Below are 16794 nucleotides of genomic sequence, written 5' to 3'. Positions count from 1 at the left end.
ACAAATAGGTTATTGAAGTGTTTGAACATTTTTATTGAAGCAGAATTGAACATTGGTACAGCTGAGGGCTTCAGATGTCTAGAAATACAGTACATAGTCGTTTCCACAGTTTCATAAGTTAGAACTAAAAGGACTAACAACAAGAAAGGTCTGTGGAGCCCAGAAACGTCACACTTCATTCCTCTTGCTTTGCCACAGTGTCAATGAGGAGATAATCGACACAAACCAGCTTTTTACCCCTTACCCCCTCAGTTCCATGAGCAAGCATTTGGATAGTGAATATTTCTGTTGGGGCATGTTGGGTTTCGCAACATTAGATCCTCTTGTTAACTCTTTTGAACACCACGCCCTTCTCTCCTGGAGTTATGCAGGTCTAGAGTTCATGGTGGGGAAAAGATATGCAAAGACGGTTAAGGATGAAAGTTTGAAACGTTATTCTGTGCAAGGGTCTACATGTCATAAGTCTCACTAACCATTCATTCTATTGAGGTTGTTTTAGTATTGCTAAGAAACGCCTATTTTGCATGTGTGGTGATCACGTCTGTCTTTGGCTGAGTTTCAGTTTGTCTCTTCTCAATGTGTGGTTAATTCTCTTACCATTACAAACTTATCTTCAATGATCTCTGCGGTGAGGAAGTACTGGGGAAACTGTATTGAAATCTTGCCACCCTCCATGGTGACGGGGGCCTAGGTCACAGGGACAAAAGATTACAGAGACAAATGAGCAACGCACTGGGTTACATGCAAGCTGTTTGAGATGTGGCAAATGGAACATTTTCTGCTAAAGTGACATATTCTCTGTGTGTGCAGGGTGCATACATATTAACTCACCTTGAATTTGGCGCCTGTCATTGTCTCCAGCTCACATTCCTGGCCAACAGTGAACTTATTGGACCAGGTCCGGTTGGGGATGGTCTGTGTCCAGGTGAAGTCGTTCCCATCCTGAACCACGTCCGTTACCACTTTGTAGTCTGTCTTGGCATTGAGAAGTCCTGTGGCAGAGCAAGTGAAGTTTCAAATACAGAGAGTGGGCAACGTTTAGGTAAATGACAATCTCAAATAGATACATTTTTAAGGTATTCATGCCATATGTATCAGTTTAAAAAATATATATAATCCTAGCCACTACCGATTGCTTCCAGAAACTCCTCATAGTTTTCTTGACTCTCCAGCTGATATTTCCCAGTGAAGGCCATGTTGATGAAAGCAGAGGAGAAGAGGTAAGGAAGGAGTTTATGAGACAAATGAGAAGAGAGGAGTGGCCTGCTCCAGATACAGTAAACCTCTGTCTTTCTGCTCTCACTGAGTCACTGCCAACCCAAACCTGCACTTCCCTCCCTGTCACACATACCTCACAGTCATAAGTCAGTCCCATTGTAAGATGACAGATGTATGAGAAAGATGTCAACTGTGTTTTTCCAAAACAATTGAGTCACATTGTCCTATGCTAAAATAGTGTCGCTTGGCAAAAAGCACAAGTAGAGTGGGAAGTTTCTTTTTCCAGTCAGTATCAGGTTTTGACAAGCATGATGTGAGTGACGTTTGGGTTGCAAGTTGGTGCAAGTATGGGATAATAAACTGCTCAGAACATCTCAGAATCTGACATATATATTTCATCTGTAAAGCTGTGTACATGTTATGACAAAATATTTGAAAGAAGATGAAGAAGATATCAAGTATATTTCTTTCTGCCTTTTTTCTGATCAATTTATATTCAAAGTTACCAGTTCATCATTTTTACATATAACCTGAAACTGTATTGTGATGTAAAGAAGACAATGAGAGCAGAGATGTGACCAGAATAAAATGACTGTCACTGCAGCAAATTTCATGACAAAGTTGTTTTTTTTGTGCAGTTCTGTGCAATTTGACTGTTCTTGTGAATGGTGGTGGGCTGAGTTTCAGATCCTCTTGCTGGTTCTTGTTAAGGCCAGCGGCGGTTGTGCGCTGACGTAAATAATAGGGGAAGAAGAAGGCGGGTACAAAGACAGGAATGTCATAGAGGTTGTAATGTTTGGTGATAGGAAACATGGATTTATAGCAGTTGAGAAAATGAGCTATCTTGTGACAAAGGCCGCATCTCCACACACACACACACACACACACACACACACACACACACACACACACACACACACACACACACACACACACACACACGCGCACACACACACACACACACACTGACTCAGTTTTATATCCTCTAAGAGCTCACCTCAATGAGCTTGTCTCCACTGATCTCAGCTGTGTGGTGGTGATTTCTTCCTTCTTCTATGGTTACAGTAAAGAAGAAGAAGAAGAAGAAGAAGTAGAAAAAGAAAAGAAGAAGAATCTATTTTAACACTTACCTCTAACGCGTACATTAGACACTTGAATTATTGAGCCATCGTCTCAAATGATCAATTTCTCCATTACGTTTATTGACCAAGAGACACGGCTATTGGAATGATTGTTCCTGTGCATGCGTATACATGTGAAATGAATCCTCACCTCGAACCGTTTGCCTGCCATGTCACACTCCTTGTCGATGTTGAAGTTGTCGGTCATGGAGGTGGCCGGGTAAATCTAAAGTAAAGTAAAGTAAAGTCGTTGCCATTCTGAACTACCTGTCACAATATTGAAGTTATGTCTGTTCTCTATGATGCCTGGAGTGTAATCAATAATTTGGGGTCCGGCACTGAACATATAATGAGAAAATAACAATTTCTACAGTTAACACTCTGCTGTTTACATTTACATTTTAGATTTTTAGTGACTCTCTTATACAATAAAAGCACAGTATAATACGCTTAAATCCTTAGATCATCATATCAGCATCCAACCGGCTTAGAGGGGTGCAAAGGTCAAAGCAACAAGGCCAAGACAATCTGTGTAACAAATACACCTCAACCAGTGTAACCCTGTATAGCATGCATGTGACGACTTCACAACAGGGATTTCTCTTACCAGTATGTTTGAGGAATTCATAGTAGTTATCTTGTCTATCAATCTTGTACTTCCCAGTGAAGTGGTATTATGTACCACTAAGTATTAAGAGTTTTTGTAAACAGTAGCAAGTGGAAGAGAAGTAGAGGATCATCATGTGTCTGAGAAATGCTTTGAGATGACAGATAAAATGCCCTCAACTGAAGTAAGATGAGGTGGCTTTCAAAATACCTGCCCTGCAATAAATCTATTCTCAACATACATGATTATAGAAATAGAATGGGTGTTTGTTTAGGTTGGTACTCTCATACAGATATTATCCCCCAGAATCCTCCTTCATCCCTCAACCTCCAGCCCTTTGACACCTTCTGTTCCTCCACTTTCTGCAGCACAGGATGGAAGGAACGGTCTGTCCCTCTAAGCTTTATTTAGCCAAAAAACAAATAGTTGCCCACTCTCTCTGGTGAAGTGCATGGTGAGCAACAGTTTCCATGACAACAAAATGTGAATTCTATGACACCTCAAAGACATCCAAGGCAATATTTACATCATTTAATTAATTGCTTTATTTAGTTCAACAATGAGTATGGTGAATCCTTTCAGCCATTTTTAGACATGAAACATTTGTAATAACTATGAGCAGAGGAGACCTTTGCCTTTCAACATATAGTTATGCAACCCACAGCATTGTGTAACACTGCTCTTGGGATGTTTAAAAATACAAAGCTATACAAGGTCATCATCTTGAAATGGTCTCCTAGGTAACAACAGTGTGTGCTTGCCTACCAAAGTGTAAGGAGTCCAAACACGCTCTTAGCTGCCTACCCAAAATCCCACAGCCCAAGATGGCTACAAACGTATGCCGGTAGCTCCTGTTAAATGAGGCATAGAGGAAAGGGTTCAGAGAAGAGTTCGCGTAGCCGAGCCACATGGAGGCCTCCAGGACCACAAGGCTGATGCTGTAGCCCCACAGAGGGTGGGCCATGTTCACGCTGAAGAAAGGGAACCAGCAGAACAAGAAGACCCCCATGATCAGACCCAATGTCTTAGCAGCCTTCCTTTCCTTCTTCAGAGAGCCGCTCTCCACGCTGGCCTGGCCTTGTCTGCTGGGGTCGGCCCTCGTGGGGCTCCGGCTCATCTGAAGCTGCCCGGCCTTGTGCTCCATGGCATGGATCCACCTCGCCTGTCTCCGGGCTGCCAAGAAGATTTTCCCATAGGCAAACAGCATGAAACCCACTGGGATGAAGAAGCAGAGCGTGGAGGTGGCCAGGGTGTAGGGGATGTGGAAGGCGGCCAGGCAGGTCTGGTTCTCCTGCTGTGCGACGCTGCAGAACCCAGCAGGAGGCGAGTGCGAGTCCATGCCGAGGTACACACAGAGGGAGGAGATGAGCAGAGGCAGGGTCCAGCAGAGCAACAGCAGCACGGCCACCCGTCTGGGAGACATGCGGGCGGGGTAGTGCAGTGGGTCACACACCGCTATGTATCGATCCAGTGACATGCAGCTGAGGTTAAAGATGGAGGACGTACAGAGGGTGAAGTCCAGCAGGAAGTGGGCTTGGCAGAAACGGCGCCCAAAGGTGGTGGCCAGGTGTCGACGGAACGCACCAGACTGAACGGCATCACCAGCGCAGCAACCAGGAAATCCGCCATTGCCAGGGAAACCACAAAAGCATTGGTGGGCGTCTGGAGGCTTTGGAAGCCTGCCACTGCAGCCATGATGAGCAGGTTCCCCTGCATGGCGAAGATGGGGATGGGAAGGAGGAGGCACAGCGCACAGACTTTAGCAGCGGTGCTTTGGAGGAGGAGAGCAAAAGTGCTGCCATCAGCAGCCAGGCTATGGTTGTCTGAGGCGTTGGTCCCAGGGATGCAAATCATGATGCGACAACAACCCAGCCATCAACATTGGCAGAAGAGGTCATAGGAGTTGCTCAAAAGAGGCTTGCATCCAAGTTTCCACACAACGTGAATCCATATGATTCATCAGCTCATGCCTTTCCCTTCTTTGTGAGTCTCACTGGTTGATCTACAGCTGTGTAGTCAAGTCTATCTGTTCCTTCACCATATGGAGCCACAGGTCCTATGATGTATGTCAGACTCTCTCTTCCGTTTCTCATCTCACTGTTCATGTGTGTATGTGTGCGTACACATGTCCAGTAATGGTCCATGACACCGCACAGCCCATCATGAGTAAATCATTAACTGGCCTGTACCAGTGTGAGTCAGGAGTCAGCGGGCCATGAGGTAAATGGATAGATATAAGCTCTCTTATGGCTGCACTCTGATCGAATGTCCCTGTCTATATAAACAATAAACCCTCGTATTTATCTCTGCCCAATGGAAATGTCCCTCTTAACTTAGGGCCCGATGTTTGCTCTTTACCTCAGACACTTAAAGGTCTGGGCCTACTGTTTGGCTCAGGATGCATCACGCCTTAACACAGATAACTTCTCTGTTTTTTTATGGCGAGAATGGCTTTGAAAATGAGTGAAGGGATGAGTGGGACAGATTGAGATCTTCATCTAATCACTGTAATATCGGATGAGCCACTTTTGTATAAAAGTCTTTAATAATTATCTCAAGTTCCATTCACATCCAGAAAGTGGAATTATACAAAGCTTGCCTTTCAAATATGGGTCAGTTTGAGTAACTTTTTATGTTTATTTAGCTTTAAGGTGCCTTTATCTTCACACCTTTTTAGATTTCAAACATACAAACAAGATGGTTACTGTGCACACAGCAGATCAACCAGGTTATACTTTATTTCCACAACATACCATAAAGATATCAAGTGACGGCAACAGAAACGTGTTCATTTGTTTATCACACATTTTACATAAGTAAGTCAGTTCCTTTGCCATGTTCAGTCTTTTTACAAGGCCAAAAGACAAACATGGATTCAATTACCAGCGCAGATTGAAAGGGAGGAAGGAAAGACTGTGCTGGGTTCAGTTTTTCTGACATACAGTGTCATTTATTTTCCTTCCTATTTTTTTTTTTTAAATCAAAACGCATGCATTGGTCTCTTCCCAATCCATGAGTGTGGTGAACAGCCACATTTGATACACTGTCTTGAAACCCGCTTTAAAATCTTTTTCTCATTTGACTGTCCATTGAAACAAACATTCGCCTCTATGTCGACCACACATACAGCAACATAGGTCAAAATACTTCTGATACAGCAGCATAATCTTTACTCATTATTTCGTCGTTATCTTCAGCTTATATCGACCACTAATGACAATGACAATCCACGGACAGATGGGACCTCTTACAGTGAGTGGAACAAAACTGTGTGTAATCCTACATCATCTCTCTGGTGCAGAAAAGCACTCTGTCGGTGACCGTAATCCCTTACGAGGAATGAATCAGCAAGTCAAGGCTCAGTGCGACTCGACAGTCAGACCTTGTCCTCAGGCGTGATGCTATCTTTGTCCATCCCTTCCCTGTCTCTGCTCTTCCCAAAGGAGAAAGAGAACACGCCGCCAGTAGTTTCCTCCGCCGGACTTGCTCCCACAGAGCCTCCACCTGTCTCCCCTCTCCCAGCTCCCAGCGGACAGTCTGAGGGGCTGCCGGGCAGGAGGGTGGGGGTGGTGGCGGTTGGGGTGGCGGCCCCCCAGATGTAGAGGGTGTCCCCCTCTGGGCAGGGTGGCAGGCTCCTGCTCAGGTAGCTGGGGCTGGGGCTGGCCGAGGACGGCAGGGTGCGCTGGCTGCCGTTCAAGCAGCTGGAGTTGTGCTCGGTGGAGCCTTTGCGCGAGTGTCCGGACGAGCTGAAGTTGGAGGAGCGGTAGTTGTACGCCCGCCACCCGGGCCGCTTCCGCCGGTGACACTGGCACCGGAGAATGCGGATGAAGGCCAGCTTGAACTCGCGGCTGTAGCAGGGGTAGATGATGGGGTTCAGGCAGCTGTTGAAGTAGCCCAGCCAGAAGATCACTTTGAACAGCGTATCGGGCGGACGCAGGTTCACATTGAAAGACCCTGGAGGAAGAGGAACACAAAGAGAAGAGGGAAATGTTGTGTTACATTTTGGTTTGGCAGGAAAAACTTTACTTCACTCTCTCACACTATAAAGACCTGCGATGACTCAGAGCTTGAGGTTGTCACATCATACAAATACTTAGGAATCTGGCCTTCTCATTATACCTGTCTAAATTAGTCAAAAGTTAAATGTAGGCTAGACTTTCTTTACTGCAGTTGTTCCTCCTTCACTACCTCTGCCAAATGGGCACTTAAGATGACCATCCTTATATTGTTTGACTATATGGTGATGTTGTATACAGAACTGCTTGTGTCCTTGAGCAGCTGGATGTGTTGTACCACTCTGCCATTAGATTTGCAACCAATGCCTCCTACAAATCCCATCACTGCAACCTGTACATCCCATGAATTGACCATCTCTGCACACCAGACACACAGGTCACTGGTTTGCTTTTATTTACAAAACCCCCCTTAGTTTAACATCATCATACCTGCAGAGTTTTTTTTAACTATATCATCCTCTGCTTACAATACTCTGTCCCCCTCTCATATACTCTATAAACAGTTCCTAGAGCAAATACCTCCTTTAGTCACTCTGCGTTTCAATTTTCTCTACCCAATGACTGAAATGAACTGCAATAATCACTAACACTGGGCAATTTAATAACATTAACAGCTCTACAGGGCGCTATCATGGCCACTCTTATTGATTTCCACTCCCACAATTATGCTGTTATTCTCGTACATGATTCTATACTTGTACGATTTGTGTTGTTTTATTACCTTTTTAAATTGTGTTGCATTCTGCTTACCGCCCTGTCTTTTTTTTCTTCCTCCCCTCTCATTTTGTATTACTGCTTATTATTATTGTAATGTTTGTTGTAATGTTTGTTTAATTAATTGTCTGTCTGTCAATGTTGGTATGTCTGAATTTTATTTTATTCTATCCCCTTTACCCCAACAAGCTACCCTCTTTTTTACCCTGGTAAAATAAATGCTAAGTAAAAAAAATATATATCTATATCTATATATATATCTATATATATATAGATATATATATGTATGATTATGGCTTTGCACAGAAACTTTAAACTATTTCCTACCTGTCACTACACAAGATTTACTGTATCTTGCCTTTACAGTGTTGATCCGCTCTCTGACTGCAGGTTATATTTCATCCAGTAGGTGGCAGCATTTAATAAGATTACCACAGTTCTTTACATTCGGTCTGCGGGCAGATAGGGACACAGAGAGCAGAAGACCTGAGAGGCCAGCCAATTCCCTGTGGCATTTATCATTCAAGAAAGACCTTGTAACGAGGAAGGCCATGATTAGCAGATAGTGTGTTTCCTCTCTAAAACCAATGCAGCAGGTCTGTCACCGTTCATCCCTTTGGAACACGCTCACAATAACACGTTGAGAGCGTGGGATGACCCTGCATTCCTTGGACAGACAAATTCACTGTGGGGGAGATTACTTGCTTAAGCCTCTATTCTCTGGTGAGTGGGTAGCGCTGTGGGCACACACAATTACAATGATTTTGTCAAACATTCAAAGAAGTACACAATTGACGGTGATTGTATGTGTGTGTATGAGTGAGAGAGAGAGAGAGAGAGAGAGAGAGAGAGAGAGAGACAGAGAGAGAGATAGATAGATAGATAGATAGATAGATAGACAGATAGATAGATAGATAGATAGATAGATAGATAGACAGAGAGGGAGAGACAGAGAGAGAAGATGATGTATGTTGTCAGCGAGAAGCTCTCTCCCTAATGGATGCTGAATCGTGGTGGATTTGGCACTTTAAAATGTTTAACAATCAGAGACTTATTGACTGAGACAACAACATTAAAACTGATTCCCAGACACGTTTCTTATGTAAGCTAATGAGTGAGTCTGGCCTGTGTTAAACTGTGTTCGTCTTCTCCCTACTTTGCCCTTTCTCCCACTTTGGCCAAGCTTGACTAGAGACAGAATATCCAACAAGCTCATGAGGTGAGTGGGGAAAAGGAATAAAGGAATAAAAACAGGGAATTATGGAATACAGCAAGTGCGTGAATGCCCGTTGTATATGGTTGTGATTAATGTCAAAGACTTTGTGTGTTTGTGTGTGTGTAGATGTGAGTATGTCACTGTGTTTCTGGATACCAACCTACTCAAATTAACATCACATTACTAGAGAGATTGATAATGTGCTATAATCTCAGGCTTTCAAGTGTGAAATTACCTCTGTTACGATATTATAGGCAGGCAGATAGAGACCTCAGCTTGCTTCCTTATGAGTATCAGATCAACAAGCTTTTACTACTATTTTATGCTCTGATGGCGTACAATATGATGTGATATGTGCAGATGTAGCCATGGGGCGATTTGAGGCGGGCTGGATTGGGTGGCATCCACTTTAGTGTTTGAAAACGATGCAGTACATGCCACTTGTTTCATTTTGATACAAGGGAGACATAAGGACATACCTGCTACTGATATGCTTGTTAAATCTTAACCATTTATCCAGTGAATGTATCATAAAAGTCATTTTTTCATCCAAGCTCCTCTGAAGACCCTCTCTATACTTCAGTCCATGTGTTAATCTCAGTGAAACTGTAGAAACTGATAGGTACCAATAGCAGAGAGAGAGAGAGAGAGAGAGAGAGTGTGAGGGAGATGCGAGAGAGAAATGAAAGAACGACCAAGTTTTAATTCCACTCCACCCTCCTCTACATCCCAATCACAGGAATAAGTCACATGGTTATGTAATCTTACTTAAGTCCAGCTGTCAGGCAGTGAAAATAGCATGTGAAAATACCAGCCACCAAGAAGAAGTCCATTCATCTGCAGTACAGGAGGCCAAAACACATACAGAGTGCATTTCTTCATTTTCATCTCACAGTCTGGCACACACACACACACACACACACACACACACTCTCTCTCTCACTCACACTTGCGTTCTTTCTTGTTCCCTCTCATTCTGTCACTTTGACTTTTCTTCTATCCGGGCAAGCTGACCAACATGAATGCTTGGATAATTAATAGCGATGCTCTTCAGTAGAAAACTGCATGATGATGGGACCCCAAGATCCCAAATGTCCCACTAGACTTTTTGTGAGGCATGTTGTCCTACACTGCTGGCAGGAGCAGACAGGCAGAGGAGAAAGCTGTTCTGACAGACGGAGAGCCAAATTAAACATTTCTGTGCAATGAGAAAGTTAGAAGTAACCCTTTACTTCTTATTTTTTTTAATGGTTATGATGACTAAAGCTTGTTTGTGGGAGTGTTTGGAAGTGCATGGGAGGAGAGCTGGTGGGAGTGGGACTGTTCTAGTTCTAGTGAGGAAACCCAGCTTGTGCAGATTTCAACACACTGGCTCGCTCACTCTGCACCTTCTTGGCCTGGATCAGGGGTTGAGGTGCTCGAGAGAAAACCAGCGTATACTGGGAGGCTGCACTTCCTTCACAGGGGTCTCAGAGGGGCTGTTAGAGTGGCATCTGCCAGGGCAAACACAGCTGTGTGGCTCTCCCTGCCTCCCGGGACGGGCCCCTACGCGCAGCTAGAGGCCCCCACTGGGACCAAACTGTTGGGCCGCTGCCCGACTGCTGCAGTGCCTCTTTTACACACAACAAGCACAGGATTGAAGTGTAGGAAACACACAATCTGAAAGGAATCTAGTTAGCAACAGGCCTTCCTGTAAGCACAGAAGGAACATCTGTGTATTTTATTTTTGTGTAAACTTGGTACATCTTTGTCTCTTTAAGAGTGTTTATGTTGAATGGCTATAGTGTAAACTGTAGAGGATGCGGGGGCTTAGCGGCAAGACAATGGGATATGGATAACTGTGGGAGGATTATTGTTGCTGCTCTCACCCCTTCTGTTAGTAGCACTGTTTGCACCTCCTTCCTGAGGACAAGCACATCCACACAAATCAGTATGAAACACAGGAACATCTTAACGAAACAAGGCATCCTGTTATTCTCACCAGGGGTAAGAAGCAATGCCTATTCTGTGCCATGTCAACACACACACACACACACACACACACACACACACACACACACATACACACACAATCTGTTCTCCAAAAACTCACACATCCCGTTGTATAACACAGTCATAAATATGATTCAAGTTTCTTGATCTAACAAGACAGAAGTGTTATTGCCTTCACAGATTGCTTTCAATGAAACCATGCCATGAAGCTATTTTTGGAAAATTGGGTTGACATCCCGGAGGCCCTCGCTTTCGCCACCCCCCCCCCCCACCCCCCCGCCCCGCCTTTCGCCCTCACCCCCCACCCCTCACCCCTGCCCTGTGCCCCGTGGCCCCTCCATCACGGCTCTGCCATCTCCTTTCTTCTCCATCGCTTTGACACTTAGCACTCTCATTATTTTTCCCCGTCAAACACCATTTCAATTACCCCCCAGAGCACAGGGGCCAGCCACCTCGACGTGGAAACAAGCATACACACACACACACACACACACACACACACACAGACGACACACACATGCACATACACAGACACAGTATATCTTTCCAGTGTCTCTTCCAAAAACACATCTACACAGAAACAATCGGATAACACTTTGGAGTGTTGGTTTCTCTCACATTTGCTCCCGTCGATTAATGAGAGCCCTTCACGGGACATTAGTGCCCGTGCTGGGTGTTAAAGAGCCCGGGGAAAATGTGCACAGAGAAATAACACAAATATCCCCAGAGGACTAATGATTTCTCTCCGGCTGAGATGAGAGATGGGAGGGAGAGAGTGGCAGCTCCGTAATTCAGCTACATGTGGATGTGGGTCCTTTCACTGTGGACACACTCTTGTGATCAAATATAAAAGTGTACCATCAAATTGGATTCTTACTGTAAGATCTAAAAGCATTTTCATGAAACATTGGCAGCTTTCATTGGTTGGATGCATTGGCCCCTTAAGAAGCCTTTTTTGGTCAGTTGCTACACTAGACTGTGATGATTACTGTATAATTGGGTTGTCAGACTCACCGCTATTACAGTGTCATTTCTACATAATGTGATACAAGAATGTGTTATGCCGAAACTTATGGTTAGTCATCCTTGCTGATAAAGTGAAGCCTAAACAAACCATGTTAGACAGTGCTCTCAGTGAGTGTGTGTGAGATTTTGGGCTGCATTTTGGCCAAGGAAGCTTGCCTACAGTAACAGTAACTCCAAAAGCTTGATGAAATGTTTAAAAGTATGAAGGTTGTATACCTTTCTTTGCTCCAAGTCCTCGGAGTAAAAGGAGATAGAAAACCCTGAAAAGGAATGACCCACACACTGGTACTGGTAGCCTCCTGCTTGCCATTTATGTACAAAAACCACAACAAAAACCTTTTCAGGGCTTTGACAGACTGTCGTCAAAGCATTTAACTGCATCAGATAGCCGAGATCAACCTATTGCTGTTGTTGGGTGAAAACCCTTATAACCCTTGTATCTATGTAGGAACTAAGAAAAAACATGTTTTTAGCTTGATGGCCATGCATTTTTGAGTTTATCTAATTGGTTTTGAAAAAGTTTCAGAAACCTGAGGGTTAGAGAATTTTCTCAACCCACAGAGTGGAATGTAATCCTTCAACTGAACTTAAAACATGGAAATCACCAAAATTGGACTTCTGAAGGTTTCACCCGACAGCGACGCAGGTTGAAACTTCAGAGTTAGATGGCGAGAGTCTCCAGCTGGCACTGGCCTGCCATGGATCATCTTGGTAGGGTTTGGATACTTAATAAATCAATGGTGACAGAGGAGAGAGAAGCAGCTGCAGCCACATCCAGACCATTACTCATAAAAATGACAGGCACACACGTGAACGTATGTCCGTCTATACACACAAACACACAAACAAACGTGTACGACAGCCATCCATGCATACACACGCAAACAGGAATCCCTACGTGCATTAGATATCAGTGACTGTATGCCGAGGAAGGAGCAGGGTAATAATGAGTGTGAGACAGGAAATCCCACTCTGTGGGTGGAGGCTAATGAAGGCTCAGGGAGCAACACGAGACGAGAGCTTCTGCCCTGTCAGACCTCCAGTACTGAAGTTCAGACACGAGCCACACACAGGAGAGAGGCACAAACCTAAAATGAAGAACTACAACCTCCCCCACAAATCCCCTTTTGGATAGAGGTGACGGATAAGAGGCACCAGGCATTGGTGACCGGGTCTGACTTAATGGATATATCAGTTGCATTATGTGAATTTCCTGACAGGAGGCTGTTGGACTTGTTAGTATGCGTTTGTGGCATGTGTGTTCCAAGCCAGTTATAAATCAGCGTTAAATAAAGTTGGATTATACTTTGTTGTAATGTTTACAACAGAGATTGTGCATGTACCCATGGAGGATTCTTGGTAGTTTGTTGGTTAGTATTATATAAGGAGGCCCCTCCTCAACCTCACCCCCCCTCCTTCTGCTCTCTGGAGCCTCTCAGATCCACAAATCAGAACTTTTGAATATTACATTGTTCATGTGCTGTTGGTGTCTAATTAAGACCATCTCAAGGCAAAATAATGCCTGCTGTCTGACATTGCAAAGTGACCCTGTCATAGGTAAGAATGTGTGTGTGTGTGCGTCCATATGAGTGCAGCTTGAGGACAGCAGCATAAATACATTCCAATATGACTAGAGCAAAGGTATACACACACAGACACGTGCTCACACACACACACACACACACACACACACACACACACACACACACACACACACACACGCATGTACAACCATAACTCCTGTGCTACCGAGTATCAATATCCTGGCAATCAGGAGTCACTCATGCAGCCACATGATCTTGTACGACACAGAGTCACAGTTGTGGTCTGAAGACAGACGGAAACAGCTCTCTGGTCCGGACTACATCAGTAAATAAAGACTTGATGTTTTCCTAACCTCCTCACCATAACATGCCCAGCGGCATGAGCACTTCACCACAGCGTATATTGTTTAATTTCCTCTGTGGTTCCCTAAACAACTATGACAGTGGAGTCTTGACCACTTGCCAGACCCAGTGGCATCTGGGAGCCCTCGCTGGCCCCACAGGCCTGCATGAACTGACCGGAGCAGCGGGGCCTCCGCCTCCTCTTCACTTGGCACACATAAGGACTTTCATTGTGGGATCAATAGATCAAATGGGACTCAGTAAATAATACAAAGATAATACTAATAATGTCTGGATTCAAGCTTGTTAAGAGCCCCTTCTCAGACCCATGAGAACATGAAGCTCTATTACTCATCCCATCTTACGTGCCCTGAATTCAGAGGCTACAACATTAGTGCCACTCTTTCTTTTGATATCCAGGGAGTGGGCCTAAATGGTGCAGCACTCGAAAGCCTACCAGTAGCTCAAACATGGATAGCAAACAAGAATGTTATAAAATATGACGTCACTACTAATTTAGTCACTACTAAATTAACTGATTAACATAAACAAACAGAGGTTGTAAGTTGTGATAGAAAAATCTAATATAGAAGGCCATTTCCGTTGTCCCACATTGAATGCTGCATTAATACACAAAGTTATCTTGCATTATTTAAGCACAATATGACCACAGTAGTATATCAAAGCACACGCAGGGTATGGTGACAATTCAGAGCAGTAAATGCTACCCAAGCGACTGTCCCAGTGCCAGTTATAGATCTGATTTATAAGGCCTATGCAGCAGGGGCCTTTAACTTCTCCCTATATGACACTTACATGACTGTAAAATCTTTCCTCCAAGTCCCATTAACTAATTGAATATTCTGCAAAATTGATAGATGGGGGGTTGTAAGAGATGGAAGAGAAGTTTATTTTAATAACTTGCCAAAATAACTTCCATTATGACAGTATAACAGAGCAAATTATCAAATTACGTTGCAGCCAATAAGTGGAAAATCAGGACAGTTATGATCTGAACCTACCTATGGGTAAGGCGAGGAAGAAGGGCAGCCAACAAAGCGTAAACATGCCGACCACAACTCCCAAAGTTTTAGCCGCTTTCTTCTCCCGGGAGAATTTCAGAAGTTTCACCGTGAGGGAACTTCTCGCTTGGTGCGCGCGGCCCTTCCCGGTGCCGGAGCTGCCGGGGTCCTCGTGCACCTGAGATCCCTTGTGGATCCTGAGGGTCAGCTCGCTGGAGTTCATCCTCTCGCGCATCACGCCGGCCTCCAAGTTCTTAGTGGTCCGTTTAGCGACGATGTACACCCGGCAGTACATCGCCAGTATAACGACGAGGGGAATGTAGAAGGAGCCGAGGGAGGAGAAGAGCGCGTAAAACGGCTCCTCGGTGATGGGGCACACCGTGTCGTCCGGCGACGGCGGCTGCTTCCACCCGAGAAGAGGTCCGATGGAGATGACCACCGACAGCACCCACACCCCGAGCATAGCCAGCAGCGCCCGCTTCTCCGTCACGATGCCCGGGTACTGCAGCGGGTGGCTGACTCCGATGTAGCGGTCGATGGATATTACGCACAGGCTCATGATGGACGCGGTGCAGCACAGCACGTCCACCGCCGCCCAGATATCACAGAAGATCCTGCCGAACACCCAGTAGTTCAGGATCTCCAGAGTGGCGGACACCGGGAGCACCGTGGTGCCCAGCAGCAGGTCGGCGATGGCCAGGTTGATGATGAAGTAGTTAGTCGGGGTCCGCAGGTGCCTGTTGCACACCACCGACAGGATGACGAGGATGTTGCCCACGATGGCGAACACGATGAAAGCCCCCAGGACCAAGCCGAGCGGGATGGCTCGGGTGAGATCCACTTCACTGTTCTCCGTTTGGTTCCCCGTGGAGTTGTTGGAAAAGTTAACCCGGGACGATGCGCCCTCTGTCCCGTCGTCAAGTTCCGAGGAACCATTTTTCCACAAGTTTGTGGCATTGTCAATGCTCAGATTCATTTTGATTCAAGAGGTCCTCCATAGCAGGCTTCAGATCACTTGTAACTGGAGCTCACGAAACAGCGCGACAAAATAAATAAACCTGCTAAGTGGCATTAGTCTGCATGGTTTACTTTTATGTTAGTAGTTTCATACACTTTCCAAAGCAGATATTTTACCACGCAATTCTAAAACGAGTCGCGGAACGCAGCTGTGCAGCTCTGGTCCCTACAGTCCCCATGCAGTCCTGCTCTCTCCACTCTCTACACTCAAGGACTCAGTGGAGAAGTGGGGGGGCAGCAGTCACCTCCTGCGTCCTCTCCACCACACACAGCTCTGCCATATGAATGGACAGAACATACAGGAAAACATAAACAGATTACACGCGCATGACGCATAATCCTATGTAGAGCCACAAAATGTGGCAACGCATAAATTACTTGCAGCATTTTACGCACGTAGCTTCACTCTTTTTTCGGGATGGAGAGGAGAATGCATGTTTACCGGCGTGTTTTCGGAGAAGTGGTTCTTTGGCGTCTTGTATTTGTTTTGCTTAATGTGGGAGGGGGTTGAACAGGGCAATTATAAGGAGGGAATTTTCTTCCCAAACGTCTTGACTTCCTTAGTGGTTGTCAGAAGCCAATTTTCCTTCAGCTGGGCCATTTATCCGTAAAGACTGCTTTATTGAATAGACTCAGCCACAGTAGTTAATTCCCAGGCTGCTATTACCAATAGTTAAAGAATGAGGAAATTTGGAACAAGGTCTACCCCAGTGTAAAACAGCCTAACCCTTGAAATGAGACTTAGTTTATGGCTTTGTGCAGCTTATAGGCCTCCCAAATATTTTGGATGCTCAGGCAAGCAGATAAAAAGGTTAAGCCTGAAAGGTCAGACTCATGAAGTTCAAAGGTAAATAACAAAATCACACACAATCCCTCTCCTGTGTGACAGGTATTTCTCGTGAAATAGATTTCTATTTTTGGTCAAATACAGAAGTTGCTCAAAGTAATCTTATCTTGGA

At 44.9% G+C, this 16794-nt stretch overlaps 2 protein-coding genes and 1 pseudogene across 2 annotated transcripts; all 3 read right to left on the bottom strand.

The window, feature by feature from the left end:
- Window positions 1-1283, bottom strand: LOC139644465 (gastrotropin-like). The gene is made up of 4 exons (XM_071519833.1): window positions 1130-1283; window positions 832-992; window positions 598-687; window positions 1-373 (listed from the first exon to the last, which is right to left on the bottom strand). The coding sequence occupies exons 1-4, from the start codon at window positions 1194-1196 to the stop codon at window positions 314-316; spliced, it is 378 nt and encodes a 125-aa protein (XP_071375934.1). The 5' UTR covers window positions 1197-1283; the 3' UTR covers window positions 1-313.
- Window positions 1284-3668: 2385 nt separating this feature from the next.
- LOC139644449 (5-hydroxytryptamine receptor 4-like) lies at window positions 3669-4800 on the bottom strand (annotated as a pseudogene).
- Window positions 4801-6322: 1522 nt separating this feature from the next.
- LOC139644471 (alpha-1A adrenergic receptor-like) lies at window positions 6323-15794 on the bottom strand. Its single transcript, XM_071519841.1, has 2 exons — window positions 14819-15794; window positions 6323-6900 (listed from the first exon to the last, which is right to left on the bottom strand). Exons 1-2 carry the CDS (start codon window positions 15792-15794, stop codon window positions 6323-6325), a joined length of 1554 nt encoding a protein of 517 aa, XP_071375942.1.
- Window positions 15795-16794: the final 1000 nt, after the last annotated feature.

The sequence above is a fragment of the Centroberyx affinis genome, unplaced genomic scaffold, assembly GCF_046629955.1.
Source record: "Centroberyx affinis isolate AG114_WGS23_722 - 3 ecotype Tasmania unplaced genomic scaffold, CSIRO-AGI_Caff_v1 ptg000743l_1, whole genome shotgun sequence".
NCBI lineage: Eukaryota > Metazoa > Chordata > Actinopteri > Beryciformes > Berycidae > Centroberyx > Centroberyx affinis.
Note: the sequence above shows the minus strand (reverse complement) of the source record. Positions and strands in the feature narration are given on the sequence as shown.

Coding starts and splice junctions, on each gene's coding strand:
- LOC139644471 (XM_071519841.1), bottom strand. CDS start 15,794: ATGAATCTGAGCATTGACAATGCCACAAACTTGTGGAAAAATGGTTCC. Junction 6,901..14,818: donor CTTCCTCGCCTTACCCATAG/GTAGGTTCAGAT, acceptor CTCTTCCTCCAG/GGTCTTTCAATGTGAACCTG.
- LOC139644465 (XM_071519833.1), bottom strand. CDS start 1,196: ATGGCCTTCACTGGGAAATATCAGCTGGAGAGTCAAGAAAACTATGAG. Junction 688..831: donor TGACAGGCGCCAAATTCAAG/GTGAGTTAATAT, acceptor CCTGTGACCTAG/GCCCCCGTCACCATGGAGGG. Junction 374..597: donor TTGAAGATAAGTTTGTAATG/GTAAGAGAATTA, acceptor CATGAACTCTAG/ACCTGCATAACTCCAGGAGA.